At 40.7% G+C, this 10,939-nt stretch overlaps 1 protein-coding gene across 1 annotated transcript; it reads left to right on the plus strand.

Moving 5' to 3' along the window:
- Positions 1-424: 424 nt before the first annotated feature.
- On the plus strand, positions 425-10,865 carry LOC141904199 (uncharacterized). Its single transcript, XM_074792750.1, has 21 exons — positions 425-456; positions 683-876; positions 1,111-1,403; positions 2,156-2,331; positions 2,479-2,587; positions 3,278-3,347; positions 3,437-3,471; positions 3,629-3,694; positions 4,456-4,480; positions 5,251-5,328; positions 5,913-6,070; positions 6,293-6,505; positions 6,832-6,943; positions 7,336-7,469; positions 8,104-8,296; positions 8,844-8,955; positions 9,102-9,118; positions 9,222-9,762; positions 9,857-9,899; positions 9,989-10,093; positions 10,414-10,865. The coding sequence occupies exons 2-21, from the start codon at positions 738-740 to the stop codon at positions 10,555-10,557; spliced, it is 2,763 nt and encodes a 920-aa protein (XP_074648851.1). The 5' UTR covers positions 425-456; positions 683-737; the 3' UTR covers positions 10,558-10,865.
- The last annotated feature ends 74 nt before the right edge of the window (positions 10,866-10,939 follow it).

The following is a 10,939-nucleotide window of genomic DNA, read 5'->3' on the forward strand; positions in this document are numbered from 1 at the left end:
TCTAGTTTTGCGGTGGACAATTTTGCTCTGCAGAATGATTTTGATTGCAGAAATATCTGTAATAGAATGGATGTTGCCTGGCACAGGCCCCAATTTCTCTAGGAGAGAAGATAGATGTCCCAGCATCCTATGGGACAGCACAAAGAAACACTTCTAAAAAAATTAAACCATTAGTAGAGGGGCTTTATAAACGTTTGTTGGCAGGGTATCCTAGGTACCACCTATAAAAAAATACTTCTTTTTTATAGGTGGTACCTAGGATACTGGGTCAAATCTTTGATTTTGGACCCCCAGCTATCGTGACGAGCCCCTATGATCCAGTGCTCACTTGACGGTGAGAATGCCCGGCGTTTAACTTAAATAATACACAAGCCCAAGCTCGTGGCGCCCTCTATGTATTATCGGATTCTGACTGCGACAAGTGATTATTGAATTGAATTGTATTGTTCTTGTTAGGTTCGATTTTGTTTTCTACTCTAAGCAAAGCTTCACATCAATAGGAATTAATGACACTTCAAGTTATTCGATTCAAAGAGTATCTAGGAATATTGTCGCAGGCCTCAAACAAACTTGAAACAACATTGATTAGATTTTAAAACACGCCAAAAACAGTCGGTCGTACTAATTACCGACTTTAAAAGTTAAGAAACTGCCATGTATTGCTGTTATTCGATTTTTTCAGATATTCATGTTTTAACTCGCACTGTAAAGTCGGCTGTGAACCTGAAACGAAGGAAATGGCGCCGGAGAAGAATTTACGATTCATGACCGTCGTGCAACTGCGAGAAGAATGCACGAATTACAACCTGCCGACGAACGGCACGAAGGCCGATCTTGTCAAACGCATCAAAGAACATCTGAAAAATGTCGCTACCGGTATGATAAGAATTATATTACAAAAATACTGTAGATTTTTTAAATAGTTTATCCAGTCGGCCCATAGGGGCCTGACACAGAAGGCATTTGACCCCAGTGTCCTAGATACTTTATATAAAAAGTCTTTTTATTTTGCCTAGGATACTGGGGTCAAAAACATTTTGTGTCGGGCCCCTGTGTGTAGACCTAAAGCTAATTATCCCATCTGCAAGTATTCCTGGTTTTTTTCCCTAGAAATAGCAGCCCTGGCAGCCCAGGAAGCAGAGAAGTTGAAAGAAGAAGAGGAGTTAAAAGCGAAGGAGGCGGCTGCGGCAGCTGAGGCTGAAAGGATTAAACTGTTAGAGGAAGAGAAGGAGAAGAGTAGGAAAGCAGCGGCGCTGGAAGCGGAGCTCGTACGGAAAAGAGCCGAGGCGAAAAAAGCCGCAGCAGACGTGGAAAAGGTTAGAATACAAGTTCAACAGAGAAACGTTGAAGTAGAAGTTGAAGCTGACATCGAAATGATCAATTCCGAATCTATTAAGGAAGAGGTGTGTATTGTATTTGGGAAAGAGCAGATTTTCTGAAGGGTTTTAGATTGTCTGAAGGGTTATCCAGGACTGTAGATTGTCTGAAGGAGAAGCTTTAGATTGTCTGAAGGGGTTATTCAGGGCTGTCGATTGTCTGAAGGGTTATCCAGGACTGTAGATTGTCTGAAGGAGAAGCTTTAGATTGTCTGAAGGGGTAATTGAGGGCTTAAGGTTGTTAGGAGGCATTATTCAGGGCTTAAGATTGTCTGAAGGGGTAATTCAGGGCTGTAGATTGTCTGAAGAAGTTATTCAGGGCTGTAGATTGTCTGAAGAAGTTATTCAGGGCTGTAGATTGTCTGAAGGGGTAATTCAGGGCTATAGATTGTCTGAAGGGGTTATTCAGGGCTGTTGATTTTCAGAAGGGGTAGGTAATTCAGGGCTGTTGATTGCTCAAAGGGGTAGGTAATTCAGGGTTTAGGGCTGTTGATTGTCTGAAGGGGTAATTGAGGGCCTAAGGTTGTTAGGAGGCGTAATTCAGGGCTGTTGATTGTCTGAAGGGGTAATTCAGGGCTGTTGATTGTCTGAAGGGGTAATTCAAGGCTTAAGGTTGTTAGGAGGCGTTATTCAGGGCTGTTGATTGTCTGAAGGGGTAATTCAGGGCTTAAGCTTGTTAGGAGGCGTAATTCAGGGCAGTAGATTCTGATTGGGCGTTTTAGATATGTCTCCGACTGCAAAATTTTGAATTGGGAAAACAATTATTCTCTATCCGATAGCAAGAAGATGAAGATGAAGGCGATGATGATATGATTCTGATGGATGAATCTACGGGCAGTTTGACAGAGGATGCTGCTGGTGCTGCCGATGCTACCGAACAGAAAACCGATGACGTGAAAATGGAAGAAGAAACTTCCGAAGACGTCGATGATGAAAAACCAGAACCTGAATTCCCGTAAGTGTCGACCGAGAATTATATCAATTTCATGCGTGTTTTAAGAGCGCCTGTGAAATTTCGGCCCGAAAAATTCCTCGAACAACGAATATTTATTATATTAATCTGAATATTTATTATCTTATTATATTCATCTATATTTCGTAGCGAGTTGCCGGACAATGAAATCGAAGAATTCGTTTTGGATAAAAATCAATCGAAGCAACAGATCACGTGTAAACTGTGTTTGCATACGTTATCGATCACAGATGAGGAGGTAAAAAATAAATTAACCCTTTCAGTGCATCTACACCGCAGTGCGGTTTATGAATCGGTGATGGATTTTGCTAGTACACCGCACTGCGGTGTATTAACGTAATTAGTAATTATCTCTCTTGAAAGATGGCAGCACCTGTCAAACATAGTGAAATATTAGTAACTAACGATATACCTTGCCGCGGTGTAGACGCACTATAGCGCTATTCCCGTTATTCAGCACACTAGGGTGGAATTTTTCAAATATTTCAAATTATCTCCAGCACTATAGGGTATTGATTAGTCAGCACTGAGAGGGTAAAGTAGTGTCAATATGCAGGCTGCACCAAGACACCCTTTCACTTATCTGCTAAATTTTGATTGTCCACTCTTCGCATGCGTTCAGAAAAAATGAACTAGGCCTACCAGTCATCGGCGCACTTTCAAAAACTCATCCACACTAAAATGATGTTAGTCTGAAGGGTTTGGTCGAGGCTGCGGATAAATGAAATACCTGCATGAAAAATGACGCGAATGAGAAGCTCACTGTGCAGCAAATAATTGATGATATTTGTACTAATTAGCTATAAACGATTAATTGAATGGTTTCTTTTGTCTGTACTGTAAACTGATGTAGATTATTTGTTTTCCCCTCTTCCTCCTTCTTTGTATTTGTTCGTGTATAGATGGGCTCTTCGATATTATGTTTCAGGGTTTGACTGCGCATTTGGATTCAGAAGAGCACATAGCTCGATTAGAACAGTATAAAGATCGCGCCAGAGGTATTTACCAAAAAGAAATACCGTGGTACGCCGTATCGAAAAAATGAAAATCATATCTCATTCTCGCGTTTGTTTTCTGAATTTTTTAGGGCACCACTTAGTTGGCGCATACGTCACATGTCAAGTAAGTTGAGAGCATGAAATGGTGAATTATAGTCTTGCTTAATTTTTTGTGAATAATGCATATCCAGAAAGTCCTCTTGATTTATGATTACGAAGTTCGCTCTCTGTCAGCCTTATCACATTACAAATCGATTGCGCACGTTTGATTATTTTTCCAGCTATGCGATCGTGAAATGGCGTACGATGAATGGGATTATCATCAGGATACCGATCGTCACAATCTGGTAAATAATACCGCTGTTATCCATTTCTCAGTGTCCATGGCTGACAGAAATGTGTGCACATTTTTGTGACTAACGCGCGGAGAATTTCAATAACCAAGGGTTACTGATAGTCTGAACGGCAAATGATTTTATGGGTTACCCCTGTGAATACCAGCCAGTTTTACGGGTTGTTACCCCTAGCATGATAACCGATGATTTTATGGATTACCCCTGTTAATACCAGCCAGTCTTACGGGTTGTTACCCCTAGTATGATAACCCCATGATTTTATGGGTTACCCCTGTTAATACCAGCCAGTCTTACGGGTTGTTACCCCTAGTATGATAACCCGATGATTTTATGGGTTACCCCTGTTAATACCAGCCAGTCTTACGGGTTGTTACCCCTAGTATTATGATAACCCGATGATTTTATGGGTTGACCCTAGAACAATCTGAACAGCAGTAGAACTTACCGGTCACCCCTTGATTAGTCTGAATACTGGATGATCTGAGGTCACCCCTAGAACAACGGGTACAATGGTTAGATACTAGGAAATGATGTGGAATTTCAACCCAATGTTTTTCGACTGGAATTTTTTGACAAGTGGGTGGATAGTCGATAGAATCATGGGGTTCACAAATCTAAGTCATGTATTACCATTGGGAGTAGATTTTGCAATGTCCGCGAGCCGGTTGTTGGCTCGGTTGTTCGGCAGCAGTGTAGAGACATCGGAATCGATGTTTAATGCGTTTCGCATTGTTTTTATTTCTGTTTTGTAGAATAAGCTATTGAAAGAAAATGGAGGTATGTAAGAGCCGAAGAAACGTGCAAACTGAACTAAAGCATATTTTACGCGGGAGCAAAAGCAACCTCGTTGGTGGTAGGGCAGTGACTGCCTCTGAATATTCATGAATATTATAGGGGGGCTGAAATAGTTTGCCGGATATTTTCTTCAGATTTCATATCTTGTTTTAACGTCAAACGAAAATGAGCTGATTTACCAAATAATGTTTTCTTCGAATTTTTTCGTAATTTCAACGAAGTATTATAGTTTTCTCAAACTTGATACAAACGAAATTAAGCTATTTTTTTACGTTCAACTTTAAAGAAGCTCGAACGGTATTTCAAATTCAAAGATAATTTCATGTTGAGCTCGATGAGTTTTTATTCTCAACGGCATTTGAAAACTGTATGGAATATATTTCAAAATCTTTTGCGGCTGACGCCGGGCAGGATCTTTGTTTCTGGTGCAAAGCTAAGTAATTGCATTTCTCATTCATGCTTTTCTCGAGGGGAATAATGGGTTGAAAATGGCCTGTGGAGTGAATGGATTCGAGTAGATCCTTCACTAAGAACCTTAGTGTCTGATGTTCGCGTACGAGTCTTGCGTTGTAGCGCATGCACAACCCAAGCTCCAGGACTCATTGAAGCCGATCGTAGATGATTCTTGAAAATAATTATTCCCTGCTTCGAAACGAAGGCTCTTGCTAGAAAAGTCGAGATGTTTAGATGTCTCCTCTATCTGTCTGTCTTGACTGTGAACATTGTATACATAATGAAAGCTTTAATTTCAGTTCTTCCGATTAAAGTACCGTACGCATTGATTCAGAAGAAAATTGATGAAATGAATTCGCTTGAAAGTCCTCTTATAGGTAAGAATTGGAACCAGTATTTTGCAGTCAGCACCCGGGTCCACATGAGTTACAGCTCTGTCTTCAGGATGCTTGGTAGCAGGCTGTTGGTTGATCCTGTCATGTTTGGCTGGGGTTTCTTTGCCAAACGGGGATCCTTTGATGTCCTTCACCTTTCGTAAGATGCCTGGTTGCCTTAGATCCTCTTAATATCATAACGAAAACTCTTTCTTATCTTTTATTCTTGACGATATATCTGATTACAAAATGTTGGGGCTTTCTAAAAGACGTCTTGCCCCTGCAAGAGCTCTGGCTCAACTCCCTTTGTCCCTCTAATCTCTGATGGGTCTCGTGATACAACCAACATCTGGTTTACAACCTAATTTCCTAAATTTAAATCCGTATTTATAAGTTCTGTGCCAAATCACTATATAACAATACCTGCATTAATAACTCGAGTAAAGATTGGAATATTTTCGTCCTTAAACCTGGGTCTAGACTTGAAAAGACATTTCCAGAATAACTTTGAGAACTCCATTTCATAATTGTGAAAATTGTAAATTGTGTAATCTCTGAAGCATTTCAATTTGGTGTTTTGTATTCAGGATTGTTCTGGATTCATGAAATCATCGAAGCAAAATCTTTTGACACGTTCAAAGTGAAGTATATTTGTTATTGTTGTAACTTGAAAGAGAAGGACGACGTGAACGGGGAACAAATCATAGAACACATCCAATCGAGAGAACACATCATCAATGCAGTCGTAAGCATCGACAGATTTTTTCATTCGATTTTTTACTTCTTCATTTCACTTCATTTCTATGTTTATCTCAGGCATCAAATGGATGTATTAATTGCGGACGTCTGCTTAAGAGAATGTGAAAAATCATGAAAATATGTGAAAAAAAATTCACGAAAAACGTGTCGAAATATTTTAATGCTAGATACATCATCAATGAATTTTCGTTTGGATTTATGTTTGCAGAAGAAGCATCACATGATGGCGTACGAGGCGTGTTTGACCACGACGCAGACGTTCAATCAAACGCGACCGGCGGCCGCGAAACCTCGCAAGGTCGACGACGAACTGATGCATTACATCAGGGATAACGGTCACGAGTTCTTCCGGCGACATCGACTCAAAACGAAAATCAACCTCGACGACGAGTTTACGCTGGCGATGAAAGTAAAATACGGGGTAAGTGAATTTATCGGTCTCGTGAAATCCGAGGTGATTACTGTTATAAACTGTATAAACAGTGTTCCCAAATCGCTCTATAAACCCTCAAATTCCAAAATTCATTTTTGAGTAAACCCTCAAATTCTGAGTGTTTGTCCTTGGTTCACCCCTTCAAACATTCGAAGATATGTCGTTTGTATTTTTCCAGTAGTTCAGAAACAGTAGCTTAAAGTTCATGGTTGATCTTGAAATGCATAACTGGTGATTACGCCCTTTAAGCGCCCTCAAATTTGAAAATGGTCGTCCCTGTATAAGAATGTATTATTTTTCGTTTGATCTCCTAGAGCGCGCACGCGACGCATAGCATACAAAGAAAGTTCCCGAAAGTTGAACTGGAGCCGGATCAGAAAGCGAAAATACAAGATGAGATGGATCGATGCAAGAAGCCGATTGCGGGTAACCCTTCTAATCAATCACATCCCGGGTCTAGTTTCAAGAAAAGGTTAACTTAGATTTTTGGTTTTATTGCTATTGGCAACTTCATGTTTTCAATGAGGACAACAATTAAAACTTTTTAACATTTTAAGCTTAAACTTTTTCATTAAACTGAACCCAGGATCAACTCCTGAATAGATTTAAGAAAACAAATCTAATTCATGCGCTTATAGATTAATTAAATTGATCCAAAATGATCTGAATAAAGCGGGTTACCGTTGAACTGTACAAAAATTCACATCACCAAATTTGACATTAAATCCATTTCTAATCAATTTTCCCTAAAAAAAGACCTTATCTCGCACCTGAATCTATCTCCGAGCTACGAAAGTGTTTTGCGTGTGTGTTTTAAGGATTGGATCTGATATCCGAAAGGCGCTATCTAAACGGAGATCTCGAGTATTTCTGCATTCTGTGTCACAGAGAAGTCGAACGTAAAGACGTTCCGAATCATTTGACGCAGGTCCTACACAAGAAGAAATTCCTGGTTAGTATAATCATCATCGGAGAACCTGGGGCTCGTCGTTCCAAAAGTTGTTTACAGTAAACCAGCGGATAGTTGACAAATGAAATTTCATTGGTTCATACTATGGTATTTCAGGGTCCGATCTAAGGAATGAAAGCCACTTGCCCGGGGGGCAAGCACATCTAAAATTTTGCTATGCTTGCTCCCTCCAAAAGCTACTTGCCCTACACAGGCAGTCCGATTGGTGGAACATTCATCCGTTGTATCGAGTGGGAAAAAAGTTTTGTGATATAAAATTGCACTAGCCCGGGGGACAAGTGATAATGATAACCTACTTGCCCTGAAGAGAATATACTTGTCACGGGCAATCGGACAAGTGCTTAGATCAGACCCTGGGGCCGGTTGCATAGTCACAGCTTGGACTGAAGACCAGTCTAAGACCAACTTAGTTCTATAGCCAATCTAAGAACTTAAGACCAGTCTTAAGATTTAAGACCATTTTTGGACTTAAGCCATGACTGTGCAACTGGCCCCTGGTATTTATCCGACGGTTTTCTTTAACCAACTTTTGAGCAACCGGCCCCTGGTCTGCTGGTTGACTCAGCATGTGCGTATGTGATCGTTCGTTTTTTTTTTCTTCAAAATTCCAATTCAGCACCGCTTTCACGCGGATTTATTTGCGAAAGTGATGGAAGAAGGACGATGGATCGAGAATATCGGCCGAGCTGAGGCGAAAGCGAAACAAAAACGTGCCGAAAAACTGGCGATCGAACTGTGCGCGAAGCATCTCGACAAATTCCCGCGGCCGCAAGTTCAAGTTTGTCTGAAAGCCGGAAAATCGATGCCTGGTAAGTCAACGAAATAATCGAGTTCCATCCGCGTTACATCAGCTATTTGGCTGTATCGTCTGCTAATTAATAGCGCAACAAGAATGAGGACTCGACATTTAACCCTTTCAGTGCTGACTAATTAATACCCTATAGTGCTGGAGATATTTTGAAATATTTGAAAAATTCCACCCTAGTGTGTTGAATAACAGGAATAGCACTATCGTGCATCTACACCGCTGCGCAGTGTATTGTTAGTTACTAGTATTTCACTATGTTTGACAGGTGCTGCCATCTTTCAAGAGAAATAATTACTAATTTCATGAATGCACCGCATTGTAGTCTCCTAGCAAAATCTATCACTGATTTATTCACCACACTGCGGTGTAGACGCAATGAAAGGATTAACTGACGATTGACGATTCGCCAGGGAGAAATCCGGGCCTCGCGATGTCTGAATGCTACTCAAGCTACGCCTAGTGGATCTTCACGACAGACGTTTCTTATCTTTTCACCGTAAACGTTTCATTATTGTGCATTATTTTCGTATTTCTTGTATTGATTGTAGAGTTCGATGAGTTGGTCAGGAATAGGAGAGACGACAAAAAAGACGCGAAAGTTACAAAACGCAGAGCGGGTGCTTCACCGGGCAGGTTGGACGGTGGGCCTCCATCTAAAAGGTATGCCTTTTATGGGTCTCATGGGTCCAGTTGCGCAGTCATGACTCAAGCGGTCTTAATGTACTGTGATATAATTGAATGTGTAATATTTAGTACAAATCATTGATGTTTATTTGAAATCTATTTCTGAATTACTATATTTTCAGGGGTGGTTATGGAGCAGGTAAGCTGTAGCTGTAACGCAGTGTCCCATTGCACATCGAGGTGATGCATGAAATTCTAAAATTGTTCTGAGACGACTAATTTTATCTTTGTACACATTTCAGGGCAAAGTGGAAGAGGTCGCGGAAGAGGTGGAAGAGGTGGAAGTGGAATGGGTAGAGGTGGAATGGGAGGTTATAATAGAGGCAACATGAAAAGAGGTCAGATGAATGATTACGACTTCGGAAATGAAGACATGGGGGGAGGTTATGGAGGGAATCAGATGGGCGGCTATGGTGGTAACCGTAACCTGATGGGAGGTTATGGAGGCAACCGTAATCAGATGGGAGGTTATGGAGGCAACCGTAACCAGATGGGAGGGTATGGAGGTAACCAGATGGGAGGTTATGGGGGCAACCGTAACCAGATGGGCAATTATGGAGGCAACCGTAATCAGATGGGCAATTATGGAGGCAACCAGATGGGAGGTTATGGAGGTAATCAGATGGAAGGTTATGGGGGTAAGCAGATGGGAGGTTATGGAGGTAACCAGATGGGAGGTAATGGAGGTAACCAGATGGGAGGTAATGGAGGTAACCAGATGGGAGGTTATGGAGGTGGCAGCCGAGGAGGTTTTAGAGGCAACAGAATGGGTGGAGGATTCAAGTAAGTATACTCACAATGTTTGATGTTTGTCTGGCTGTTCTGCGTTATTTGTCGCTTAAAACGATTAATCGTGTGAATATTATAATTCAAATAGTATTGCCTCTGGTGGCATGGAACAAGGCTACGACAATACTGAGGTACGTTCAGATTTTTACAAAAACAACCCCTCACAGTATGAGAGGAGGTGCAAATTCCTGTTGATGATTTGATGTTTATTTGTTTGTAGGATACGTCCATGGATCAAATGGAAGAGGCGATGATTAAACGTATATCGAAGGCGTTGGCGCGAGAAATGCTCGAATCACGACAGCAGCAACAACCGCAACAACAGGTAAAATGATCAATCGCTATCATGCAATATGTTACCAGTCTTGCCCCAATGCTGTCTGCTTACACCGAGGAGATAAACCAGGGTGGCAACTTACCTGGAAGTCAGGGAATTTTCTTTTCTTTGAAAAAGGCATTTTGTAACAAAGCTAGAAATTAGGGAGAAGTCAGGCAATTTGTTGAGATTGCTAGATCAAATCAAACAGTTTCCATCTATGTCTTACGTATTTGATTATAAATTGATTGGATTCTTAGCAGATCAAGTCAGGGAAAACAAGTAAAAATAAGTGGCCAATAAGTTTATAGTTTATTCATATTTTATAGGCTGGTGGAAGTGGAATGAATCGTAGTCGCGGTGGAAACATGAGTGCATGGGCCGGTGGAGCAGCTGGTCGAGGCAATAACGCGCGTGGAGCCGGGATGAATTCTAACAATCGTAGAGGCCGGGGTGGAGGTGTGTTCTGGTGAGGAAAAAACACAACTTTTCATCACCATCTAAACTTGGGAAACGGATAAAGTCGTGTTTGGAAATTGAAAATCAATCCAATTCCAAGAACATTTCGTAATATCGTAAAAATCTCAGTGTTTTCAGTGTTTTTATCTCATGTTCAGAGAACGTTTATATATATATCTACCGGTGTACATGAATGTGTATCAATATGGAAATCATGTCTGTCTTCAATAAATCATGTGCTGATTTTTAGAAATAGATTAGAAAATATTTTCATACTTGCGCAATAATTAATCATGCATTTCATTATCATAATAACATGTTCTCAGTACGTGATCAATAAAATACATCAAATTCTTATATATTATCAAATACTAGTTGGTTTTATCTATGATGTAT

This window comes from Tubulanus polymorphus, chromosome 4 (genome assembly GCF_964204645.1).
Source record: "Tubulanus polymorphus chromosome 4, tnTubPoly1.2, whole genome shotgun sequence".
Classification (NCBI taxonomy): Eukaryota; Metazoa; Nemertea; class Palaeonemertea; order Tubulaniformes; family Tubulanidae; genus Tubulanus; species Tubulanus polymorphus.

Coding starts and splice junctions, on each gene's coding strand:
- LOC141904199 (XM_074792750.1), top strand. CDS start 738: ATGGCGCCGGAGAAGAATTTACGATTCATGACCGTCGTGCAACTGCGA. Junction 4,481..5,250: donor GCTATTGAAAGAAAATGGAG/GTATGTAAGAGC, acceptor CTTTAATTTCAG/TTCTTCCGATTAAAGTACCG. Junction 5,329..5,912: donor GCTTGAAAGTCCTCTTATAG/GTAAGAATTGGA, acceptor TTTTGTATTCAG/GATTGTTCTGGATTCATGAA.